This window comes from Zootoca vivipara, chromosome 8 (assembly GCF_965207765.1).
Source record: "Zootoca vivipara chromosome 8, rZooViv2.hap1.1, whole genome shotgun sequence".
Taxonomy (NCBI): Eukaryota; Metazoa; Chordata; class Lepidosauria; order Squamata; family Lacertidae; genus Zootoca; species Zootoca vivipara.
The window spans coordinates 24019786-24047336 of NC_142591.1; the positions used below are offsets into that span (position 1 = coordinate 24019786).

The following is a 27551-nucleotide window of genomic DNA, read 5'->3' on the forward strand; positions in this document are numbered from 1 at the left end:
TTCTTACAGAAAACGGTTGCCTACATATTTATTTATTACAAAGCTTCAATAGTCTAAAAAGAATAAGTCAGTGTGCACTTTACAATTGCATCCTAAGGAGCACAGCAAGAATAGTTGGGTTTTCACAACGGGGAGTCATTGCACACATTCAAAGTACATTTTCATTATTCCGCATGATGTTGCTTTCCCAGTACTAGAATGATTTTTTTGTTTTGTTTTTACAGGATATGATTACCAATGAACACTGACAAGATCATGCTTATATACCCACTAACAAGGCAGTCCCATCCTTGAATTATGCTAGCTGGACAAGGATAAGACTGTCATTAATTTTCCTTCGCTGGTGCATCTCCAAATTACCCAATCATAGTGATGCATTGAGGCCAATGTTACTTTGTGTCAAGCATCAGTACAAATGTGTGCATTTACAGGCAATTGTGTACACATACAGAGGCATACCTAGAGGTTGGTGAAACAGGACACCCCCCCAGGGCACAAAAATCACCTATCAGACTACGGGGTGTATGTCATATATTGTGTGGCAATGAAGCAGCACTGTCGTGGCGAGATCGAAGGCAGGCAGCTCCTTGCCAAGGGCACAAGGGACCCTGGGTATGCCTCTGTACACATATGTATATTTAACATATCCAGCAACAGAAATATTCTGATCTTAAAGCAGCCAAGAAACAAGCCAGCAAGGAGCTGATGCAGTATGGCAATCAATTTTAAGCCTGACATGCATGAACTCAGTGTAGCTAATGCATAATATATACACTGACAGGCTGTATTCATGAGGAATAGCACTTGCCTGTTACAGGGATTCAGCATTGCAGAAGGATCTTGATTGGCATTAGGGGACCGGGGAAAAGCCCATGCAAGCAATGAGACTGCTTGGAGGAGAAACGCTTCACCAGGTCTTCCTGTCACATGCATTACACCATACAATACATCATCCCTTTCTTAGTGCTGGTGTAAGAGAGACTATTAAAAATACATAGGGGACATAAACGCAAAGGCAAATTCCATGGGGGCAATAAAAATCCTCCCCCCTACCCCCGTCAAGATTATAATTTTGACTTCTTCTGGAAGAAGCTTGTTATGGCATTCATGCACTCGTCTGAGAAGCATCTTTCCACAAGCTGGTCACACTCCCGTGAATTGACTGCATGCAGTTTTTCCTTTTCCACACTTCTTATTAGCTGTTTGGAGAGGGCTAGAGACTGGGGTGGGGATGAAATGGAAAAAGATTAGTCGCTCAAAATGAATGGTGCCTTATTGGTATCTGCACATTTGGGGACTTTCGTCACATAAGGGCACACAACCCACTATAAATTCAAGTGGGATATTATCCCAAGCAAGCCCTGTTGAAATAGATAGAACCAGTACAAGATGCTGGTCACACCCAATACAATTCTCTCCCCGCCCCCAATGAACCACTTGAAAATTGCTGAGGAGTCTCTGTGCACAGCTCAATCAAAACAAACTTGTTCTTCTAATTAAGTCCTATTTTAGTTTAAAAAAAAAAAACTTCTGGAATGACACCATAATCAAAACCAGTGCCATATCATGGAACCTAGGGTCAAGGTCTTGTTAACCTGTTCAGTAATCCAGTCCTGTTAACCTGTTCAGTAAACCAGTAACCGAGAGGGATGAGGTGGCAGGGAGGTCCACACAGTGCAGACACAGCAGTGGAGGCAATCCAAGGCCCCTGCTGCTGCACTGGCACTGCGACAGTCTCCCCACTTCTCCACCCCTCTCGGTTACTGGCAGTGACCTCCATGTTGGGAAGCCAGTTGAGCAAAGCCACTCTAGCCCACTGGCTACTACTGGTATGTACTAGAACAGCACTCTATTGCTACTTCCCCAAAGCCCTGATTTGAATGTGTTGATAAATACATTCTCAAGGCAAAGCGGATTGTAAATTGTGAAGGGAAAGGGACAACATGAGGGTGGTATTGCTTGTATGTGCAGCACCTCAATAAGGTGCCTGCATCTGTAGCACTGAATGCCTGCTATCGAGTAGTGTGAACATGCCCTAAAATTCAAATTGGGGCTTTTGCAAAGTAGCAATAAGATGTTTCAGGGATTATCACCGTGTTGGTCCCTGGCTTTCAGAGAATCACAGTGGGTAATTGAGCTTTTAATTAGGTTTAAGATGCTTTTTGTTATAGAAGGATTGTGAGTTTTACAGAGCCACTAATCTGACACAGAGCTCTGACTTAACAAATGAAGATAAGCGAGGAATGAGCAGACATAATTCAGGCCCGCTGTGTGGGGATGCTTTTGAACACTCTTTCGGAGGCCACAGAACACAGTGGCTTGTTTTTCGAGGGTGTCATTGGCTGGAGCGCAAACTCAAGAGTCTTCTTGGCAAAGTTCACACCGCTGGGAAGAGCTTTGCACAGCAGAGGAGGATTTAGGGCTGTGTGAGCTTTGTGCATGCATAGGGCACTGAGCCGAGAGGGCACTGTCTCAAAGGTGCCAGCCTCTAGGAAGGAGACATGAGCCTCTGACAGGGTCCTTGGGTCCTCCCTCCTTCCCAAAGCCTAGTTAGTGCTTTTCCAGCTTTGGGAAGGAGCAGGGAGGGTTCTGGGACCTTGCCAGAGCCCTTGTGCCTCCTCAAACCCCAGTGCCTCCCGGTTTTTGGAAGACAGTGTGAGGAGTGGGGGTGAGAGTGCCAAATTTTGGGTTCAACACAGGGTGACATAGGACCAAAGTCCACCACTGCAAACAGCCATGTTCTATTGCAGCCCCATCTCCAAAGAGCGTCTTGTTCACAAACTGAAACGATCAAGAACAGGTATTTTGGCAACCAAAGTGAAATATTGTAATGGTTCACACACACACACCCAACTCAACAACAACATATCTATGAGCTCCTGGGCCTAGTGTCTTTAAGTTTACCATATGTCCCCATTCCGGGGGGCAGTCCCTGGGTTTACAAATCAGTTCCCATACAAAATCCATTGAAGTTGAAAAGTGTCCCCAGATTCGTTGAAAAAAATCCGGTAACCTTACTTTAAATGTGACTTCTGTGATGACTCTGTGGGCTTTTTTTAAAGGCTGCTCCCATATCCATAGCCACTTAAGGTCTCCCCCTTTCCCCTGCTTTTTTTCAGTGAGCCCTGGCTGCCGGCTCCTTTTCTACTTAGGGCATTTTCACACAGAAGACTTAAAACAGACTTGTAATGGGGATCAAAAGGCTTTGATGGCTACAGTGTTCATTAGCATTACAAATGCTTCCTCTCTGCCAATTCTTAATCAGGAATGCCTAGCTACAGGTTATGTTAAATGCATAGCATAGCATGCATCACCAGTGGATTTTGAAAAAATAATATGGAGCATGGGGTGGATTTTTGCCAATGCACGGAGAGAAGAGGTTTAACTCTTCAGCTGCAAACCCTCCCCCAGTGTGGCAATTCCCCTTGGCCGGGGAACTCCCAAGGACAGCAGAGCATTCTATGCTAGAATACATAGAAGAGCATTCTATGCTATTTTCAAAAATATGTGCATTTCCCTGTACTTAACATACTCATTTTTTGTACACAGTTATTTTGGTGGAGCATTTCATCATAAATTCCAGAGAGGTGTGAATGTTGGGGTATAGTTTTAGAAAGTACAAATTAAGTAGGTTTGCGTGAGATTGAGAACCGAGCCAAATTCCTCCCCTGCTGCCTACGCAAAGGAACATAAGAAGCTGCCAACCTGAACCAGAGCATTGGCCTTTGGGGTTTCAAACAAGAGACTTTTTTCCCTGGTGTACCGTTGAATGTCAAGGATTGAACCTGGGACTTTCCGCATGCAAACCTTGTGCTTTACCCACTGAGCTACAGCTCTGCCCCTTTTCGTATGACCAGGATAAGAGCATGTACTAAAACCCTGCTGTCAAAGTTCTTTTCCAGCAACTGTTTCTGCCACAAAAAATACTCCCAAGGGTTGCCTAGAGACTGTGCCTTCATAGTTAGGGATGACTGGGATGCAGCCTGATTTTTGCAGAATACTGTACAAAGAAAGAAAACATTGTCATTTGAGATCAGACATGAAAATTGATGTGTGAATGATTCGGGGTTTTTTTTGGTTCTCTGTCTCATTAATGAACCTATGTAATGACATCTTTTTTAACCTTTCTAACAAACATTTGTTAGCATTTTGACTGGTTTTTGGGTTAGTGTTTTAACACTCCTAAACACACGTATTTAGGAAGTAAGCCCTCCCTCTTCAGCACAATGGGATTTACTCCTGAGTAAACATGTATAGGGTTGCGCTGTTATGAATAGTGTGTGCTGTAGTTATTACGAACATTTCTAGGAAGATTAGCATATGCTTTCAGCCTTATCCAAACTTCTTCCTGAAAAGTACTGTCAGCGAAAACCTCCGTCAAGAGTCCTTGGGCTTGTGCTTCATTAGCAGTGATCCTCTTGTTAAAAAGGAGCATCTCATTTGCCTAAGAGAAAGAAAACAATAATGAAGATTCAATAGCTAAGAAGTGGTGCTTGATCCATTCATCCATCTTATAGGCCTATGTAATTTTGCCAATATGCAAATGTATCGATATGCATGTAGCTACTGTGGTACCATATAATTAGCAAGAAATGGAAAAGCACCCTGTTATACAAGTGCCATATCAATACAGTGGTACCTCGGTTTACAAACACAATTGGTTCCAGAAGTCTGTACTTAACCTGAAGCGTACTTAACCTGAAGTGAACTTTCCCATTGAAAGTAATGGAAAGTGGATTACAGTGGTGCCTCGACTTACGAATTTAATCCGTTCTGAAGGCACCTTCATAATTCGAAAAATTTAGAAGTCGAATTGGAAACGGAAAAATTCGTAAGTCGAAGCAACCCTATATAAAATTTTGTAAGTCGAAAAATCCCTATCTAAAACCGCCGCGGTTTTTCCCCGGATGTCGAGACATTTGTAAGTGCGCGGCCATTACCCCTATTCATAAGCCGAAAAATTCGGTTGTTGAGTTGTTCGTAAGTCGAGGTATCACTGTAATCCGTTCCAGACAGATCCACAGAGTACTTAAACTGCAAATATTCAAACTGAGGCGTACTTAAACCGAGGTATGACTGTAATGAAAAATGCCACAAAGCTGTAATCCCACAGTGAACTGACATGTCTCACAGAATCTGGATTGGGCTGTTAAACCAGTTATCTCACAAGTGAGGCTCTGGCTGACTCCTGAGGAACAGAAAAAATAAATGACCTTGGAGTTGGCTGTACAAAGGAGATGGCGGTCTCCTGCCAGTTCTTGGCTGCTGGAGAGACAGGGAGAGCTAAAAGAAGCCACTCTGCCTAAATGCTATTCAGATGGTGCAAAGTTCCGTTATAGCTATAGCGAGACCTTCAGCCAATTTTGTTTTAAGTGTGTGGACCCTGTGAATACAAGTGACATCATTAAATTTGGCATTCTAAGGATAGGCAGAGTTGCTGAGTCAGACTTTACAACAATGGCCCCCACCTTAAATGTTGTAGTGAATGTGTGCTGAGATGCAAAAGGTCTGTTATGTGATGTGATGTGATGTTTTATGTTATGTTCCCTGGTGTGGACAGAGCGTAGTGGAATGTACTTATAGAAAAGTACCACACCAATTGTGTGGTAGGTTCATTACAATTCTGCTTGCAGCTTTCAACAGAAGAACAATGCTTGGGTGGCACTAAAAGCCAACCATCTGGAAGCAGCCCAGATGTAGAAACCTAGAATACGCCTTACTGCAGTATTCGCCATACTATTCTGTACCATGTTCTTGTGACATTCTTTTCTTATTCTAATTTTTATTAATTGTGCTGAGGGGAAGAACAACAATAACAATGCTGTAATTTGATGGCTTTGGAAAACTAAGGGACGTGTTGCCACGGCAAGCAGCTGTCCATGTTTCTTATCCCGAGAAAGTCTGATGACCTGAGATGGGCTGAGCAAAAAGGACTCTGGATCAGGCCCATGAAGAGGAGGAAGACAGCTGGGTACACTTCCCCTGGGCTTGGAGGGCTTTTTTTTTGTTTGAGTTTATAACTTTATTCTAACAAGACTCATACCCTGGGCCTCAGACAAGCTTTGCATGAGCCTGCTTTGGTTGCTAATCTAAAGATTTGGATTCTTCAATAAAACGGCTACACATTCTTCTCGGTCTACTAAGATCAGAATCTATTCCTGAAGGACACTGAATATTAAGACCCAACCACAAGTGCTCAGCATATTTTTGTGTATGTACATAGTGTTGAACATGCCAGGGTGTGAATGCAGCTGGTATCCGAAATTTTAAAATATTATAATTATTTTGCATGAGTATATTAGATTTCTGGGGCTGGTCCCTGGTACCTCCAGGTAGGGTTGAGAAAGAATCCCATCTGAAATGGCGGAGACTGATGACAGTACAGTGCCAACCAGCCTTCGCCAGCTTCTGCTGGCGGTCCTTCCAAAATATCTGGAAGGAATCAGCTTGGATGAACTTCAGCCAGAGAGCCACATGTCTTTCTGGGAAACTCTCTGTGGGCCTCCAAGGTGAGCCCTAAGTGGCTTACAGATGTAAGTTTCACCTTTATATGGTAGGCTATTTTCTAGACACACGCATTCCTATCTACCCAGAGATACTATCAGAGATCAAGGACACCTTCCTGGCAGGCAAAATAATTGCAGTGTGAAGCAAAGGGCTGTAGGCTAGGGAGGGGACTGAGGGCCAGATGGAGAATTTGGAGGTCCTCATTTGTCCCCCTGCCCTCCAGGCCTTATATTCTCCACCCCAGGTAAAGACAGGCCTGAGCTGCATGGATCCAGTGGTTCCATTTGGTATGAGACAGTTATCCATCTTCCTCTTGGGTTTATGTGTATAGCTGTGTTTCAGCACTTAAATGTTAAGTACTGTTCTGGCTCTCACACCTCAAAACCACATTGTTGGGTAGGAGAAAGTGCAGGCAAAGGCAACTTAAATAATGAAGGGAAAACGTGAAGCACCTTCTCTAAGAAGAGAAAAGTTACCGGTAGTACTTGGGGCTTTTTTTGTTTAAGGCAACAATTACGAAGGGAAGAGTGGGAGATGCGATAAATGTTTGTGAAATTATGACCCGGGAAGAGGAATATGTTATTCTCTGCTCAGACTCTAGAAGCCAAACAATGAAGCTGGCTAGCAGTAATTTCCGGATAAACAAAAGGAAACGCTTCTTCACGCGAGGCGTAATTAACTTGTAAGATCCATTGCCACGATGAGGTGCTTGACATTAACTCGGATAGCTTTTTAAAGAGTTAGACAAATTAATGGAGGGCAGGGTCCTTGACGGCTCTTAGCTGTGGACACTAAAATGAGAGCATCCATTCCGAGAGACATACTTGCCCTCTTCAGTCATTGGATTGCATATGTTTAGTAACGCAGGAAGGAAGACGGAGGTATGAACATGCTGGCTCTGCCTCATTGCCCTCTAAAAGTTAGACAGCAGAGAAGAGAGTCTCCTGGAATATGGATCTTCCAGGGTTCTACTTTGTGGAGGGGGGGAGGTTCCACATGGGGTGGAAAGGGAGGGGGAATCACATTCCCTAAATCACACTCCCTGAACCAATACACAAACTGAAATGTCGATACAGTGGTACCTTGGTTCTCAAACGTGTTGGTACTCAAACAACTTGGAACCCAAACACTGCAAACCTGGAAGTAAGTGTTCCGGTTTGTGAACTTTTTTCAGAAGCCGAATGTGCTCCGTTTTGAGTGTTATGCTTCCGTGGCACTTCCGTTTTGAGTGCCACACTTCCGTTTCGAGTGTTACACTGAGGTCTGTCTGTTTTTGCTATTTATTTTGCGTTTTTGTTTTTGAGGCTCTTTTTTTGTTTTGTTTTTGTGACTGTGTGGAACCCAGTACAGTGGCTGATTGATTGATTGTGTGACTGCAGTACATTGTTTATTGCTTTCATTTTATGGATCAATGGTCTCGTTAGACAGTAAAATTCACATTAAATTGCTGTTTTAGGGGCCGCTTTTAAAAGTCTGGAATGGATTAATCCATTTTGCATTACTTTCTATGGGAAAGCGCACCTTATTTTTGAAACGCTTTGGTTTGGGAACAGACTTCTGGAACAGATTAAGTTTGACAACCAAGGTACCACTGTATTGCTCAAAATGCACACTTCTACAAATGTTGCAGCACAATTCTCCAACCAAACAATGCATCCAAAGCCACATCTTCGGGGGAAAGGGCACATAAAAACATGTTTATTTGTGAAAATAACTTGCAAAAAATGCAATGACTTGCCAATACTTTTGCACAAAAATGCACACTTTTTAAAAAATGGCCAGAAATGGGACAAACTGAAGTTAAAGCTGGAAAAACGAGAAGCCAAGGTAAACTAAAACTGACAGATCTGCCTCTCCCTAACTTCAGACAGTCAGGGGACAGGACTAGTGTACTTATCCCCATTGCCCTTCCTAGTATGTTATTTAATGTGCAATCTGACTGCTGGGAGAGAGCTGGTGGGCCTTTAATTATGAGAAACTGGATATGTGTCTCACCATCATGCCCCCTTCGTGAGCTTCCTCTGGCTATCATAGGAAGCTAGCTTAATACTGAGTAAGACAATTATCGATCTTTCTAGCTTAGAATTGTCTACCTTGACCGGCACTGGATCTCCAAGGTTTTAGGCAAAGATTATTATCTTTGTTCCCCTAGTCTTATGTGGAGTTGGTGGGAATTGAACCTTTGCATAGAAGGCAATGCTCTACAACTGAACCATTGCCCTTCTCTCTTCTGATTCAAAAATCCTTTCTTATGGCGACATTGTCATGTCACCTACCGCATGGGCACTCAGTTTGGACCAATCACTCATCTTCTTACCCTTGTCGGAGCATGCAAATAAAAGGGAGCTCGTGAGTCTCTGAATCATGAATCTGATCTTTCCCAAGTCACAAGCTGTGGGGATTGTTATATGAACCTCAGAAAATTCAATCTGGCAGGCTTGAAAAAGAATAATCAAGATGATGAAAGGGAAACATACTGTTAGGGACAGAGTTCAAATATTTTGCATTGCCAGGCTGAGAGGAGGCTTTCAATTACTTTTCTCACATATAATTAGATGTCTTTAATATAGAATTCCCTGTTCCATGCTGCTACTGCAAAATGTGCAAGGAATGTAGAAAATAACCTTAAAATCTGCCATATAAAAATAGAGCAGTTTTTAGTATGGTTTACAGACATAAATATTTAAATTACAGCTAAGTGAGATGGCTGATATTGAGATTTCTGCCATTGAAAATAGTCAAGGAAGAATAATGTTAACACTTCATGGTTACCCATTGTGATAGCAGAATGCAGACAGGGCAATCCTATGCATGTGCCAGTGAGTTCAAGGAGACTTACTCTCAGGTAAGTGTACATTGAGCTGCAATCCTAGGCATACTTACCTGAGAGCAAGGATACACAAATCTTTCAATTTTGGTCTTCTCAATTTCTCAATTTTCCAGTCTTAAATTCAGTTCTCTACATTTCTAGAGCAATCTGCAAATTTTAGTCCAAATAACCCTCATGAAAATTATCAGCATTTTAGTGCAAATAACTTCCAATAAACACATTTTTGCATGCAATTCCAATTAATACACACATTTTCACAAGCATTTTCTCCTAAGTAATACATTTTGGTAAGATATTCTCACTAATATATGCATTTATATGCACACTTCACATTAGTATATGGATTTCTGTACACGTTACTCAGCTGGAGAACTGCCTTGCAAAATTCAGAGAAGTACGAGAATGGCTGTGTCTTGGTTCAGATTTTGTTTTGGAAAATGAGAATGAGGTAAGTTCACCTTTAAATGTGAACTGAATTGAATTTCTCCTCCATCCCTACCTGGGAGTAAGGCTTCTTGAATACAGCAGCATTTTCCTCTGAGGAAATACACATAGGATCACAATGCAAGGCCCAAACTATAGACCAGGGTGGAGAACTGTATACACCAGGTCTGGACTACAACTCCTATCATCTCTGACCATTGACCCTGCTGGCAGGGGTTGATGGGAGTTGGAGTCCCAACAGCTTCTGGAAGGCCAGCCCTACTATATATTGATAATGGCACATTGTGCCTTTAGAAGCAGGACTGCCCCAATTGCATATCAAGTGAGGTGAGGGGTCCAGGTTAAGAGGTGCATGGGTGAGAGTGCTGAAGCATCTCCCCGTCGGTCATGAACTTTTCTCCATTTGGACTCACTTCTAGTACTGGAGATTAGTTGAGGGGAAAGCAACATTGGGAGATGTGGGGAGGTAAATTGCAAGGAGGTAAACCTTCCTCGTAGGGAAGTTGCTCGATTGTTTTGGGTGCATTTTTCTGGTGTATACCCAACTGCAAACCAAACTAGTACCGTGGCTACATTTTGTCAAAGGATTTTAGTGTCATAGTGTCTAAGTTGTTTTAAGTCCCAAAACCTATTCCTGATCGACTACAGGAACAAAATGAAATTAATCTTAACGATGAAATGCAGAGAACGGGGAAGAGGTATATCAACTGGTTGGTACTGGGGTGTCCTCCCCCCTGCAGCAATAATTTAAGATACTTACCTTTATGGGGCCCATTATCTTAGGAAAGGTGTAAGTTGAGCAGCCTTCTGGAGTCTGTCCAAGTAGGCTGAAAGGGGTCTGAAACACCACCTGCGTTGACATTGAAATAGATATGTATATATAAGAGCAAAAACCAGAGAATGTTTGAGAAAGCTTCAAACAGGTAAGATCTTTAGGACGTACACTTAATTTATCTACTCTTTTAATTGCATCAGACAAGTTTCAACCATTTTAACCATATTGTAACCCACTTTGGGATCAGAGAAACTAATGTGCCCCATTGAACCCATTGGGGTTCATTTCTTGCTTAGGGTGCACAGGATGTTCCATAGATGCCTTCCTTAGATTCCTTCCTATTGCTATAAAACCATATTCCCATCCACAGTGACCCACATTGTATATGGTTTCATGGCCAGGAAGTAGGAGTGGCTCGGAATAATAGGTGACGTTCTTACTTCCTCTTGGAACCAACTGGCTGTTCCTTTGCATTGTTCCTGGTTCCTTCTCAATAGGAAGGAATCTAAGGAAGGAGTCTGTGGGACATTCTGTGCACCCTAAGCTAGAAATGAACCCCACTGGGTTCAATGGGGCACATTTGTTTATTTATTAAGAGGGGTTTTTTTTTAGCTCATCCTTCGTCATCTGATCCCAAGGTGGGGGTACAATATGGTTCAAATGGTTGAAACTTGTCTGATACAATTAAAAGAGTAGATAAATTAATGTATGTCCTACCCAATATCATTTTCAATTGGAGACGTCAGAGGTTGAGACCTTATGCATGAAAAGTATTTTTGCTCTTTGCTTGAGTCTCTGGGAAGTAACCAACAGTGGGAGAAGATAACACTGGGCTGGATGCACAAGTGGTGTAACTCAGGATGCTATATCCCCCCTCTCCAAATATTAGCTTAAAAATCAATGGATGATAGATCTGTAGCTCTGTGAGGGACTATATGTTCTGTAGGCAAACGGTCCCGGGTGTGGGTGATGGGGCAACATTTATGCCTCATAAAATGTTGACATAACTATGAGACTGCACTGGCTACCAGTTAGTTTCCAGGCCCCTGGTTTTGATCTATAAAGCCTTAAACCAGGGGTCAGCAAACTTTTTCAGCAGGGGGCCGGTCTACTGTCCCTCAGACCTTGTGGGGGGCCAGACTATATTTTGAAAAAAATTAATGAACAAATTCCTATGCCCTACAAAAATAACTCAGAGATGCATTTTAAATAAAAGGACACATTCTACTCATGTAAAAACATGGTGATTCCCGGACCGTCTGCGGGCCAGATTTAGAAGGTGATTGGGCCGCATCCGGCCCCTGGGCCTTAGTTTGGGGACCCCTGCCTTAAACGGTTCAGGACCGCAATACCTCAAGGAGCGCCTCTTCCCATATGAACCTACCCAGTCCCTGAGATCATATTCTGAGGCCCTTCTTCCTGTGTCTCCTTCTCGAGAGGGTCCGGAGGGTGGCAACACGAGAACGGGCCTTCTCTGCAGTGGCTCCCCGTCTATGGAATGCTCTCCCGAGGGAAGTTTGCCTGGCGCCTTCATTATATACCTTTAGGCGCCAGACAAAAATGTTCCTTTTTAACCAGGCCTTTGGTTGATCTGATTGACATCCAACACCCTTTCAGAATGTGGCTTTGGGAGGGGGGTGTATTGGGTTATTGCTTTAGGTTTGACTATTTTATGTTGTGGTTTTGTTGTGAACTGCCCTGAGACCTCTGGGGAAAGGGTGGTGTATACGTTGAAATAATAATAATAATAATAATAATAATAATAATAATAATAATAATAATAAAAACACAGCTGTACAGGGCACCTGAAGGGGTCCACGTCTTGCCCAAGCCTATATCCCCCCTCTCCAAATATTAGCTTAAAAATCCATGGATGGTAGATCTGTAGCTCTGTGAGGGACCATATGTTTGGTATGCAAAAGGTCCCAGGGGTGGGTGGGTGTGATGGGGCAACTTTTATTGATGTCAAAGCTGTCTTTCTAATAATGCACAGCAGACTCTCTGCTCTTTTCCAAGCTGCTGGATGTTAAAAATGAACGCAATCACCAGAAGCCATGGGATGTTATTACCAACCTTCCATCATATTCTTTTTTTAAAAAAAAGGTATTCTTCAGTTACTAATATGAGCAGAAAACAGCAAGCAAGTAGGTCAGCTGGCCATGACGGAGGGCTACTCTAGCATGAGGGTGGAACAGTTGCGGCAGTTTTAAAGTGCTTTATCTCATTGAGTTTTGCCGTCTCCAATGATGCCGCTTCTACAGGGGTGGGGAGGGGACTAAGGCATTCAAAAATATTGCTTGGCTGAAGCAGTTCCTCCAGGCAGTTTCAGATCATTACTGCTGCTTCCCTGAGCCAACCAGAAAAGACTTTTTGCTCTCCCCATTGTCAATTCATTGTACTCCTCACGGAAGACCTCTCATAAAAGTTGCTTTACCCACATTGCTGTATTAACTCCTTGGCTGCAACCTGGAGATAAGAGTCGGTGTGGTGTAGAGTATCAGACAAAGACCAGAGACTAGAACACAGGCTTGAATCCCCTATTTTGCATCCAAGTGACCTTGGGCCAGTCATAATCTCTCAGCCCAACCTACCTCACAGGGCTGTTGTAAAGATAGGGAGGGAGGGGAGAGCCTGTCAGTTTGCATTTCTTAGTGCAGAAAGTATTGATCTGATGTGTAGGGATCTTTTCTATTCTAATTAATTCAAGAGGGTTCTGGAAGCTTCTCCGTGTGAAAGAAACAAGCAGAAAGTTCCTGATGTTTAGGTTATTCCCTCAGAGAAGCTGAGTTACAGCTGGTTTAAGCTGGATCTGTTATCTCTTCTTTCAAGGTCATGCTGACTATAAAAGTAAGGCCAGAAGGAGCATGGGTTTCACTTTCTCCTTCGATCTCTTTTCCTTCTGGTGTGGTGTTCTGTACATAGCATGCTTAGTGTTAAGGTTTAGACTTATTCTAAGTTATTGTAAGTTTAAGTTAAGTCTGCTGCAACTGGATTTCTTATGGACATTGCCAGTCCCGAAGTCATTGCATAATGATGCATATTTCAGAGACACGGGTGGGAAGATGCTCTTCAGGGATTTAAAAATTCATTCTTGGATCATTGTATGGTCTGCCTGGACTAGCATTTTCTTCTAAACAGTGGCCTCTGGAAGTTCACAAGCAGGCAACGAATATGACTGATATTCCAGGGGCAAGGAGAATATCCATAATCTTCCATCCAGCTAAATGGAATCTCGGGGTTCAGAGGTATGCCAGTTGTAGGGGGTTAGAGGGCATCGAGGGAGGGCTGTTGCCTTCATTCTCTGATCGTGAAGCTTTCCAGAAGTATCTGGCTAGCTGTTATTGAAAACAGGATGCTGGAACAGATGGAACGTTGGAGAGATCCGTTGATGATAGGATGGCCAGAGGCAAAAGAGAACACAAATCCCCTCTTCTACACCATTGTCCAAAATTCCAAGAATCCCTGTCCTGGCCACCTCAGTTTGCAGTTGTTGCTGCAGGATATGTTGCCAAGTACTATAATACAGCTGAGCATAGACATCCCCTTAGCTATCATGGCCTGCCATCTCTGTGTAAATGTAAATGCACATTTCTCTGCCCCTTCCCAAGCATTTGGTGACATCTGTATGTAGCAGGATGCCAGTGAAGGTGTGTTACAAAAACGAGTCCTCCAAACACTTACGGGAATAGCTTTCAGCATGGTACAAACATCTAAAATGCTCAGAGTGCAGCCACTAAGAAAGCTGTTGCAAGTTCCTGCCTTCTCTCCCTAGCTTGCTCCCAATAAAGCTGGCTCGCTGAGAGCAAAACACGCAGTTAGTGAATGAATGTAAATGACCCAGTCACAGTTTCATATCAAGTTCACCTGGGACCCAGCTACACTTATCAATTATATTGTTATAACTGCGTTATAAACGTGAGACACCAGATGGCGCTATAGAGCAGTGATCCATCGCCAATGGGATTTTCCATTAAGAGCTTTTATAATGTGTTTTTCTACAGCGTTTTTAAAAATCTACAGTATAGAGATCTAGCCCTGATCTGGAAAACCAAAAAAGATCAAAGAGATTCACCAAACATGCAAAGAAGCATTAGGTGAGGAAGCAGGTTTCCTCTTCCTCCCTTTCCTCCCTGGCCCACTTATGAGTCAATTCAGATTGTGAAATTATAGTTGACAAAGCCTGGACTTTTAGCAATGAGGAAAGCACTGGGAAAATGCCCTGAGAAGTGTGAGCTAACACTTGCTTTGATGCAACATCACTTAGTACTTACGCCAGGCAGGTATATTTGAGATGGCTGTTGCACATGAGCGGAGGAGCACTCATGCACAGATTAGAGCAGGCATCCGCATACTGCGGCCCTCCAGATGTTTTGGCCTACAACTCCCATGATCCCCAGCTAACAGGACCAGTGGTCAGGGATGATGGGGATTGTAGTCCAAAACATCTGGAGGGCCAAAGTTTGGGGATGCCTGGATTAGAACTTCATGAATAGGAGTTCGGGGATGTGGGAGAGCTTGCAGTGGGGAGGAAACCCAAAAGGTTGTTGGGTGAATACATTCCCATCACCCATCTCTGATGTGCACACACTGTAACCTTATTGCACTTTAAATTGCTGATGTGTACACACATTCCGGTATATGCAATGCCCTCAGGAATACTAGGAACATGCTGTAGTGAGTTGGCAGATCATCTAGATGTTGCAACACAGTTTCAGGGAGGGGAAAAATACCCCCCCCCTCACATCCATTCTCTCATTCTTCAAATAAAGTACCTGTACTGATTCCTGACTTGGGGGAACAGGCGTGACGGTGGGGGGAAGTATACAAAGGCCACTACTAAAGACATCACATTAAAATTCATCACAGATGGACCCAAATCGTTTTGACAACTTATGCTGTTCTTTGCCCTCAAAGTTTTTTGCAGGCTTTTTCAGCGTTTGTCCCCAGGAAGCAATAAAACATCTCGTGGTTCTTAAAGAGAATAATCTATACAGATGCCTGAAAGGAAACACTAGGCTTACTGTCTGAACCCAAAGTGTAATCACTCAGCCTTGTACCACACAGAAACGGGTCCTTCAAGGGCTATGATTATTGACTGCACTTTTCCAGAACAATGGAGCAGTATGAAATGGGGATTTCTTGCCTTCTATAAATTCTAGCAAATGCATTTTAATGCCCCCACCGCCACATTTCCCCATTCCCTTGTGATACTGCTTTATTCATTCAACATTTATAACAGGGAGGATAAGGGCCTCTCAATCAGGCCAGCTGTCACAAATTAAAACTTGCTTTTTACACTTTCAGTATGCCATAGATAGACTCTTGCCATTATTTGGGCGTGGCGTGAGAAAAACAGGTCTCTTGTAAGTAGCAGTCCTTCATTGCACAGAAAAATAAAATGCAACGTACCCAGGAGCCACAAACATATCTGAAAATGGATCTTGCACTGAAAGTTTCTCGCATGTCAGTTTACTGTTGAACTGCACCAGCGCATTATTTTTGCCTCAGATCCCGATTTCATTAACCAAAATATCAAAATCTATTCCACGCCAGCAGGTCTGATCCAAGTCTCTCTTAATGGCAGGTTCCTTTACTTGGAGAAGGGATGGACAAGGCTAAGCCCCGAAACCTGAAGCTTCGGGACTCAGCTGAATAAAGACAAGGCGGCCTTACACCCACCCACTCTGCAAAATGCATACTTGGATGAAGGCTTCCCAGATCCAACAGCCCAACCTCCAAGCAAGTTTGACTCAGTCTTGTGCAGATGACTCACCTTGTCCGACGCAAACACCAAGTCAAACAGCCCGAGAAGAGTGACGGCGATACCAATAGCAGGGCCGTTGACCACTGCTACTAGTGGCTTAGGGAAGTCAATGAAGTGACTGACAAAGTTCCTAAAAGCAAGGAAAGAACATCTGTTTTGTTTTAGGTGGCACAGGGAGATGCTAAGGTAGGTGTAGCCAATGTTAACACCTGCAGGTGCCGGTACCTCTTATGCCTCCTATGAAAAGGTCTATATCAATATCCCTTCTAAAAGCCACAGGGAACAAGAGAACATTTGCTTTTTACTGCTCAGTTGCTGTTTGGACTGCTGCTCAGTCTCTCCACCCTGCTCCTTTAAACATGCCCACATTTCATTGGATCCCAGGATGGGGCACCCACCTGTCCTTTCATTCTGAACAGCAGAGAGGTGCAAAGAGGATGGTGTGGGTGTGGTTTTTTTCCCCTTGAGGGGGGGGGGCTCTCTCAAGGGTTAGGGTTAAGAGACTCTCAAGGAGCTCTCTAGATTTGCAGTCGCAGTCCAGAGCTCTGTCGACATCAATGTGGATAATATTATATGTAGTAAAGATGGGGATAATAGTATGAATCAAGCATTTAATTATGGAAACATATTTAAAAGTTCCTGCTTACTTCAGCTGCTCTCCACTGTTTTTCAGAACCTCTTGCAAGTTTTCGGCAAAATTGTTAAGATCGTTCCCACTACAGTAGAAATCGCCGCGTCCTACAAAGATCCAAAAGTAACATTTAAGATGTATGCAGTGTGCTGACTTATCAGGGTGGTAAACATAATAGAAATAACAATGACACGGGGGGGGGGCATTGCTGAGGTTGCAATCCAAATCTAATTAACCAGGAACCCTTTTTTAATTATATGACTAGATGACCCTCGTGGTTCCGTCCATCTCTATGATTCCGTAACTTAGAAAGAGAGGCTACAAGGTGCAATGCAACTTCATCAACAGTAAGCCCGCAAACTTTGTGCAAACAAACAAACAAACGAAAAACCATGTAAAGCCAGGAAGTCCCTTTAAACAACCTGTAAAAAAAACCACAACCCAAAACACAACAGCATCCCGCATCTCAGAGCACCTTCCCCTCACTCTCAGGCCACCACTAGGCCCCGTGTCACTCTCTGACAACACACAAACTCTCTCCCAGGATGAGTGCAATGACTGAAGGGATTGCCAACTGTTGTTTCCTCCTCTCTTGCCTCCTTCTGACAATTTTTCTACCAAGTATTTTTATTCCCGTTCCCCCCATATTCTTCCAATCCATTTATTTCTTTTTCGATCGCCCAGGTAAGGTTGGGATCACATAAGATAAGTGAGTGTAAGTTGCAGGCTTGCTGTACTACAGGGCACAATATAGAGAAAATACTATTAATAAGATATACACCCAGTTCAACACCAGAAAGAAGTGACTAGATGGGTGGCCTGAGCAAAACAATATGTTAGAAATGAAATTTGTCCTTTGGTCTCCAATGGCAATTGCTTACCCTGTTTCTCATATTTGGTATCATTTATTCTTGATTTTATTTATATTAACATTTTAAAATGATGATTGCAATGGCTTTGTATCCTTGTAGTAATTGGATTCTAGAGTTCAAATAAATATATTTTGGAGCAAATGAATGTTCAGGTCCAACTTTTACATCAAGGCACATCTGCTAGTCTACGCGTGTTTACTTAGCAGCCCATTTCATGCTATTCAATGAGCGTTATTCCCAAGTAGGGAAAGGGGGGAACAAAATTGCATTTAAAGGCTAACCTACCTGATTTGCACTTTCTGAAATAATACGAGAACCTTTCCTGAATTTTGCAATGCAGTTTGCCATCCAATTGCTTAGTGCAAATGCACGTTTGCATTTTTATGTTGTGAACTGCCCTGAGGTCTACAGAGACAATGGGATATTTCACTGAAATGCTCTCTATGTGGCGCTGCTCCTGAGGCTGACCCTGAAGCTGTAGCTAGTGTGACGTGTGGTGGCTCGACTGCTCACAGAATATTGCCATGATATTACACCACTGCTGCAATATCTGCAATGGCTGTCAATTAGCTACCTGTAACAACATCAGTACACCCAAAATACTGGCCCTGCTGTTCAAAGCCCTATACAGTTTGGGACCAGGATACCTAAAAGATTGTCTCATTTCCTATATACCTCATCAATCACTGTGTTCTAAAGGAAAAGGCATGCTGCAGATAAAATCTTATCAGGAGTTGTTCCTCCCAGTGATGTAACTGGGCCTTTACTGTGATGGCCCCTAATTCTTTGGAACTCCATCTCATTACACATCAAACAGGTACCAACTTTATTAATCTTTTCAAGTCCTGTTAAAGAGTTCCTCTTTCAGTAAGTCTTCCAAGAGGAGATTTCTATTCCAGGCAGCATCTGAATTTATTTGAAATTGTTTTATGTGTGTGTGGTGTTTAGAGTGCTGGACTAGGGCCTGGGAGTCCAGAATTCCAATCTCAGTCACTCACTCCCAGCCTAACCTACCCCACAGGGTTATCGTGAGGATAAATTGAAGGGGAGGAGATACAAGTATGCAACCTTGAGCTCCTTGGAGTAAAGGCTGAATATAAATGTAATTTTAAAAATGGTTTTAACTGTTCTTGTATGTGCAATATGTTTTGTATATGATTTTTATTCAGAAATGAATTCTTATCATCACCATCATCATCATTCCCTTGTAAACTGTTGTGTGAGGGTAATATACCTTGTAAGGTTGGAAATACATGTCAATAAACTACAGGAAATGGAAGTATTGCCCCTCTTCCACAAAGAAATCGCAGTGTCTCGGGAGCTTTTAGCATGCGATGCTTACAGGCATTTCTCCACCGCCATAATAATTAGAAACACATTCTTTTTCAAGCCCAATATTTCACAGGAATTCTGTATTTCTTCCTCCCTTGGTGGATAAATTTCAGGCTCTATGGACCAATTGAAGCTCAAAAGTTTTCTAGAGGAAGAGGAACCTTTTGTTCTGCCAGACAGATTCTTTCTAACCATTTCCACCCACAGGAGAGAAGGTTTGGCCGCTGCTTTATTAACAACACTCTCAGAACTTCCACGATAAAAATACCTGTTATTACAGTCAATGTGGAATCATCCTTGGCAGCTTCTTCAAGTGCTCGCATAATTTCACCACACATCTGTGGGAAAAGAGAAGGGGGGAGGAGGAAACTGAGAGTACAGGGAAGACAGCATTTCATTCACGCTATCTAAATATTGTAGAGGTAGGTAACATGGCAAACCAACTATCAAATCCTGAAGAATCTCTACTGGGGTTATTTTACTCCTCTGTTCTCCGTTTTGTGCCTCCAGCATGCAGATAAGTTGATTTTGGTTTAATTATTATGAGTTGGCCCCAAAGAATGTAAGGTTGGTATTCACCTAGGTTTCAGTCAGAGCAGACCCACGAAATGAACATGCAGCACTTGGAGGAAACCACACATAGAGTTATGCAGATTAAGCATACATGTGGTCTAAACCACTGAGCCTCTTAGCTTGCCAATCAGAAGGTCGGCGGTTTGAATCCCCGCGATGGGTTGTGCTCCCATTCCTCTGTCCTGGCTCCTGCCAACCTAGCAGTTCGAAAGCATACCAGTGCAAGTAGATAAATAGGTACCTCTGCGGCAGGAAGGTAAACGGCATTTTCATGCGCTCTGGTTTCCATCACGGTGTTCTGTTGCACCAGAAGTGATTTAGTCATGCTGGCCACATGACCCGGAAAGCTGTCTGTGGGCAAATGCCGGCTCCCTTGGCCTGAAAAGCGAAATGAGCGCCGCAACCCTACAGTCGCCTTTGACTGGACTTAAATGTCTGGGGTCCGATACCTTTTTACCTCATCCTTGAAGAAAAGAGATGCTATTGCTGGAATATGTGAGGGAAGGCTCCAAACCATGGCCCTGTATGCTTTGTTCCAGGTGGCAGGCAATTTCTCACAATGCTGGAGTACCTGACATAGTGTTGCTCTGGAGAATGGTAGGAAATTAAAATGGTGGTTGATAGCCACCCGTTTCAGGTCTTCAGGGGCATTGTGGGAAATTTAAAACGATCACTCATAGCCACCCACCAACTGCTGCTGCCACAAGGTAAATCCATTCCCCACTGATGCAGGAGGGGCCCTATAATTTGATTCTATCAAAAGACGGGGCCTTACAGCTCCCACTTAGGGATTTTTACGCTAGCAGCAGTATAGACTTCCATGGGGTTAAGACTTCGATCATTCCCATGCTTCATAAGCCAGTCCTTTTGGAATATGGAGCATGGCTGAACACTCTTGACTCAAAGCAGAATAGACTAAATGTGCTAAGAGAGCTCAGTTTCAGCGGGTAATTTGCTCATTTTGGGGATTGCTTCTTCGCCAACAAACGAAAACAAGGGCAAGCCTGGAAGCTTGGCATTCCGCTCCTTAATCATTTGTTAATACGAGCCAACCATGATGAATTATTACAGAGAGAATCACAAGAGGCCCGCTCCTTTAAACATAATTTTGGGAGCCTGGGACGGTACATAAATTACCACTGCAACCAATAATTTAGCATAATAAGGCCATTTTAGTTGACATGGAACACACGTCAGATTCCAGTTGATGCAGAGTCATCAGAACGTTGGCTGGCAGTGAAGGGGGAAAAAGAATAATGTAAAGAATTTATATGAAACTGCTTCGATCTCTAACAAACTCCAACTGCCCAAACATGTGTACCAAAGGACAGTGGCATGACCCATTTGAAGCCCACATATTTGAAATGAAGGACAGGATTTCCTGCATTACAATCTCTGGAATGACTGCATTGAAATTAGCCTAGGATCAATCCATTTAACAGGTTATTACTGCCCTTAGACCCTGTGCAGCCAGTTTTGAAATTAGTGTGCCCTTAAGTGCCATTAGAAATGGGTAACTGCCAGGTTGTGTAATACTTATATAAGTGCACTAAGATTTACACATAAGGACTTCTTACAGTCTCTGCAGGAATGGGGTCCCTGAAAGTGGAAGCAACCAGCCTCTTCACAAAATAATTGTGACACAGTCTTAAATCAGAAGTCAGGGAGACCATTTTTCTCTGGATCATTGGTTTTCTTCCAGTGGCAATGCTATTCTCTGATTTCTCTTGGTTCATATGCTTTGTCAGTTCTATAAATGTATTTCCTTGTACTGATTGAGGCATGCAGCAGTTCGTACTCAGCCCTTTTCACTGAAAAAATATTTCCCCTTTTCCTATTTCTGTATTTTCTATCAATCATTCACCTTCTGTGGTCTCTGTTGAGTTGAATATTTTGTGAATCAGTCCTACATCCCACTAATGTAGACCGACTGACCTGCTGGATTTTGGTTTGCACTGATTGTTTTGACATTCCTCTTTGTTTTCCTTGTTATCTTTCCAGTGAAAATTTCAACAAAGACAATTTTGAAGCAAAACATTCTGCCTTTGATTTGGATTGTGGAGCCTTCTCTGATCCTGCTAGCTCTCCGGTTTGCTGTAGGCAATTTATATAAGAGCAAATGCTTTAACAATGAATCTAGAATGATAATAATAGTAATCCTGATTGGTCAATAATAAGCAAGCAAGTGATTAGCTCTCACCTAATCCTGGCACGTGAATCAGAAGTGAAATAAAATGAGTCAAAGAAATATTATCACCGGCTCATACTGATTTAGGGGGGTGAGTTATGCATTGACAAGAAAAAGAGAGAGAGCACAGATTTGCATAAGATGTGCATATGCTATTTTATATGTATAATTGCATAATTAATGGGCCTCCAGATGTCATTTTATTGTACAATCATGACTATTTTCACTCATGGTGGAATCAGGGCTTTTATGTGCAACCCACCTTTAGGTGCCAAGCAGAAACATTCCTCTTCAACCAGGCAATTGGTTGATTGATATCCGATGCCCTTTTAAATGTATTGTGGGAAGGGGGAAGTTCTGGTTTGTTGTTGTTCCTATTTTATTATGCGTTTTGTGGTTTTTATATTGTAATTTTATGTTGTGAACATAAATAATAATAATAATAATTTAACAAATAATAATAATAATAATAAATATTGTTTGCGTCTGAAAAAGTTTCAGGATGGAAATACCATTACGTTGCCAATTGATGCAGGACTCATTGCTTCCTGCTGAAATCCTGTAACCTTTTATACTGCAAATGTTCCGGCTTGTTTTGGGTTCTTTGTCTGTCTTCTGTTGCTCTGTAGTGCAAGAATACCCCTCCAGGTGGCAATAATGTAGTAACACTTGGGAAGCATCACAGAACAACTAAGAAAGCAAAGCGATGTGTGGACGCTCCGGTATAAATCCACCCGTAATGCATTATTATTGCGTCAATGATGTGTTGCAGGAGGCACCCACCAAAATATACCAGTCTGGAGGGACTCTTAGGAAAAAATAGCATAATTTTACTATAATGCGCTGTACTGTATTTCTATTTAAATACAGAGTGCATCTCCCCATAGTGGGTAAGACTGTGGCCAGATGACCTGTGTTCCTTCTCATTCTGCTGTCCAGGCATGATAGCAATTTCTATCTTCTTATTGGGTTTTTTAAAATAATAATAATAATCTTTTAACCAGACCAGAGAGCCCTTCAAATAAAGGACTCCCTTAAGCAGAGGTCATTTCTTAGTAAAGCGAGTTACATGGCCAAAGTGTTCATACTTCTGCTTGTGTATATACAGAAAATGGAAATTTACCCTCAAACCATCTATTTGTTTTGGATTGTGGTTGCTCCAGTAAAAAAAGAAGCACAGAAGCATCAATCTATTTAACAGTCCACTAAAAATAACTTAATAAGGATCTTGCTGGTTCATTTTGGGGTCATCTTACTGCAGAGTATGCGGGTAGTTCCTCATTTTCCGAGTCAAATTCAGAGGGCATACCCAAGATTGATTGATTCTGTGAGGGACAGGAGCTACAGACAGCCCCCTCCCATCTTGAACACGAGCTCCTCGCCCAGCGGAAGTGGGAGCAGGGAGGGGGATGTTTCGAGCGGGGATTCAGGAAGCAGAAGCCCGGGCTCAGGTAGGATAGCTGAGCCCAGGCGCCGCCTGGGAACGGAAAGGGGAAGCAGGGAAACCGTGTGAAAGAGACCGATCCCATCGACCCCGGAATTGCGTAAGAAGCGCCGGGGGCGGAGATTTAGTATTCCCAGGCTACTTTGCTGGAGAAAGACGCGGGAATCCCCATTCGGAAGTTCTGCGCCAGACTGACGACATGTATTGACAACCTGTATATAGCACTATCTCAGCACTGTAAATAGACTGCACCAATAAAAGAATAAAATGCAGAGCTGTAAGGAGTCGTTACTCTAGGGTAGCCACCACGCCACTGTGACAGATTCTGAGAATCAGAGACCGTCTTCCTGGTTTTGCTGTAGAATCATAGAATCGTAGAGTTGGGCAGGACCACGAGGGTCATGCTGTCCAGTCCCCTACAATGCAGGAATATTTTGTCCAACATGGACCTCAAACTCACAACCTGATATTAAGTCTCATGGTCTACCGACTGAGCTATTCTTTGCAGAGACAAAGAACCCCAGTGTGTTTTATTCAAGGGACTTTGGTTCAGATAGGGCCAAGTGATGTTCTGAATTGTGACTCTGCCCTCCTCTTCATATATGAAATAGTCTCCATTTACAGGTTACTGATTTATAAGTAAATTGGTTACCACCAAATATCATCCTCCTGTCATTTGGCTTCCATGGTGGAATCCACACACATATATTTCAAAAAAAAAAATGCTGTGAAAATGCTTTTAAAAAAAGTTTTGATAAATCACACTGAATTTTGCATAGCTCGCTGTTGCCATCTAGTGTCACATTTGTACATTGCACTTTACTACACAGTTAAAATGTTTTTATTTGCAGTTGTGTAGCTGAGACCCATGTAACAGCAGTACTATACAACAGTGCCAATAACCTGAGTCACTCCAATCACAGTGATACTTCCTTACACCACAAAACTATACTTCCCTTGGGACACACACACACACATTGGTGCAGGACAGCTCCTGCCAAACTGCTGCCCTCCAGCTGCTTAGAACTGCAACGGCTGACTATCTTCTCTGACCAGCACTGTGCTGGCTCAGACTGATGGGAATTGTAATCCAAAACAGCTAGCGGGCACCATGTTGGTGAAGGCTGGTGCAGGATGCAACCGTGCAGTGATCCAATGTGATCAACATATTCATGGGAGTTGGGGAACAATGTGTCAAGAACTACTACATTTTTTGGCTATTGAGTTACTTCACTAACCTAAACTGGACCTGTGTTATGTGCTCAGAGCTTCAAATGCGGAGCTACCCTACAAGAACCTGCAATGGTTGTTCAGGGACACTTGGCTAAATCATCCAGGGTCTTAATAACAAATGTTTACTTAGTCATTTCCCCAGGAGTATTTTCATTAGGTCTCAGTTGGCTTCAGCCTTTAATTAACCCCTTGATCATATACAAATATCAGAGGCTGAAACCCTTTAGAGGATTCTCGTTTCATGATAATAGCTCCTAATATGATGCCTGGAGAGATGCAATTTGCAAGAAAAGGGCCCAAAACAACATTTGCTTTGAAGAACATTTTGATTAAAGGGCCATGAAGTATATCACATCTCCGGGGGGGGGGGGGGGAGAACATTATCTTCTAGATAAGGGATGTGTTGGGTCTTTATTGACCGCATTATGCCTGCCTTGGCTAATTTAAACCAGAACAAATAGCCTGTTGTTAATTTCGAATTCTGGAATGGGCACAGTGTTACCACCATTTGACACATAATGTAAATACCACTGGAGCCTGTCATTTAGGAGCTATCTTCATGTACTCACCACAAGGTTGATAGCATTTTTTTGGTCTGGGCGATTCAAGATTATCTTTGTGATCTTGTCCTCTGTGGTGACCAGAAGGGTTTCGTATTTGCCTTTACTTTGAGCAGAAGATTCCATTTCCTTCCTGGGAGAGTCACAAGCGGCCAAGCTCAGCTGAGAATCCACAGACGAAGGGCCAGCTCCGTTCTGTAGTCAGCAAAACATGATGTGATTCAAAAGCCCAGGAATACAAATCAGAATTACCTCCCGCGGACACATGGCTGCATTACATCTATATTCCACTTTTCTCTCTTCAAGAAGGGACACAAAAATGGAAAGTAATTATTTACTAGCAGATTTTAGCCCTGTTCATGTGTGCAAGGCATTTACATGTATCAACAGAAGAGAGGCTTTTTGCCAAAACGGGCTAAAGTACCCTGGAGATTCAAGCAAATATATATAGGTATAAAAGTGATGTATCTATTTTTTAAATATTTCTATGTTGCTTTTTATGGAGGGGAAGAACCATACCCAGGTAGCTTGACACTCCTTCCTAAAAGCGTTTTGCATATTTTATCATTTACAAAGTCAAAATGGGGTCTTCCCAGGGATCGTAGAAAGGTTATTCAGAAAGGACAAGATCGTCATCCATTTTGAAGAATACACATATACAGGCAGCCCCATTACACTGCACCGGGTAAAAATGGCTGCATGTTGAAACAAAGATAGCTATTATCAGTGATTACCTCAGCGCTCATCAAAGGCATCATCTTCAGCCTGTTAAGAACATTACAATCCATTTGCAAAGCTAAGCATAGTCCGGTTTGGTTTAAAATTGGATAGGCGACCTTGGGGTCCCTTCCAACTCTATTATTATTATATTAAGGTTGATAAAATTGGTTCAACTCCATGGTCATAATAACAAGGATTAAAAACTTTTGTACAGTAAATCATGTTAGAACGTGCTAGCCCAGAATTACACATTTCCAGTGCAATTTACAATCAACCGCCAAAAGACCACTGAACCACCTAAGGGAATCTTTTTCCTTTTTCTTTCTAATCTGGCCAACGAGATAAAATTATATGGGAATTTGGTGTCAATCACTCATGAGTGGTTTTGCAATGTCTTTGGATTGGGGGTATATATGAGTGGCGGACCTGTATCTTTGTACTCGCATAGGCATATACTTTTTTCATAAATACTGTTGATATCTTGACTGCTGCCCTGCAAGGGATGAGATAATAAATGTCCCACATTGGTTGTATGGAGAAACATCCGTAGGGTAGTAAGACATTATAGGTTTCTGGGCATAGTAGTTTTCACCTTCAAAGTACTTTACGAGAATTAACTCATCAGTCCCCTCGCCTCCACAACTCCCCAATGTAGAAGGTAATTCAGAAATAGTCAGATTCATTTTTGACTTCTTAAATACAGCCGCTTAGGGAAAAGACGTCAAGTTCTTTTCTCCTTTAATTTTCCAGATCTCACCTACCTTGCTTCGCGATTTGTCGCACTGTAGCAGCTTAGCTTCTGTTTCCAAGTCCTCCATCTTGTTTTCAGCTTTTGCAAAGCCTTCCCTGAATGACCAAACTGGAAATTCTTGTTTTTAGCATGTGCGCCTCAACCTGCAGTGCTCTACCCAACCATGCATTGTTCAAAAGTGATATCCAGACGGTACATTTAAAGCATTTTCAGAGTCATGCCTTCCCCCCAAAAAATCCTGGGACCTGTAGTCTGTTGAGAATTGTAGCTCTGTCGGGGGTCTCCTAACAACCTCACTCCCACAGTCTTCATCAGATCAAGTCCCTGGAATAGTGTAGTGCTGGTCTGCATTAAAAAATATATTTATATTTATATTTACATACCGTGGTAGTGGAACCCGCCCTGTGGAACACCCTCCCATCAGATGTTAAGGAAATTAACAACTATCTGACTTTTAGAAGGCATCTGAAGGCAGCCCTGTATAGGGAAGTTTTTCATGTCTGATGTTTTACAATTTTTTATATGTGCTCTAAGCCACCCAGAGTGACTGAGGAAACCGAGCCAGATGGGTGGGGTATAAATAAGAATAAGAATAAAAATTATTATTATTTGGTCTTGTGGTTGACATAAGTTGCCCCAAGCTTTTGATTGATCCCAAGTCTTCACATGCTCCAGGGCCCAACAGGGGTTGATCAAGTCTGTTTACCACAGGAATCATTTCTTTGGTTCATTTCCTCTTACTCGGCAAAACCTCCCTACAATCGCTAGGACTTTTCTGGAAGATCACCTCAGATCAAGTTGCCTGGGAAGCGGGATAGACTGTTAAACCAGCATTTCTTAACCGCTGTTCCGTGGCACACTAGTGTGCCGCGAGACGCTGGCTGGTGTGCCGCGACGTGCGGCGACGAGAAGGGCGATTTGCATTGT

The 27551-nt window shown here is 42.7% G+C and overlaps 1 protein-coding gene across 1 annotated transcript; it reads right to left on the minus strand.

Annotated features, from left to right (window-relative positions):
- On the minus strand, positions 1-26771 carry LOC118090540 (enoyl-CoA delta isomerase 2-like). Its single transcript, XM_035126394.3, has 8 exons — positions 26635-26771; positions 25163-25348; positions 19424-19493; positions 16968-17058; positions 16330-16450; positions 10542-10631; positions 4301-4444; positions 1-1220 (listed from the first exon to the last, which is right to left on the minus strand). The coding sequence occupies exons 1-8, from the start codon at positions 26689-26691 to the stop codon at positions 1065-1067; spliced, it is 915 nt and encodes a 304-aa protein (XP_034982285.3). The 5' UTR covers positions 26692-26771; the 3' UTR covers positions 1-1064.
- Positions 26772-27551: the final 780 nt, after the last annotated feature.

Bases quoted from the DNA above. Each gene is read 5' to 3' on its own strand.
- LOC118090540 (XM_035126394.3), bottom strand. From the start codon at position 26,691: ATGGAGGACTTGGAAACAGAAGCTAAGCTGCTACAGTGCGACAAATCG. The intron at 16,451-16,967 runs GTAAGCAGGAAC...CCTTGCTTTTAG, and splicing joins AACAGTGGAGAGCAGCTGAA to GAACTTTGTCAGTCACTTCA. The intron at 10,632-16,329 runs GTGAGTCATCTG...ATGTCAACGCAG, and splicing joins TGGTGTTTGCGTCGGACAAG to GTGGTGTTTCAGACCCCTTT.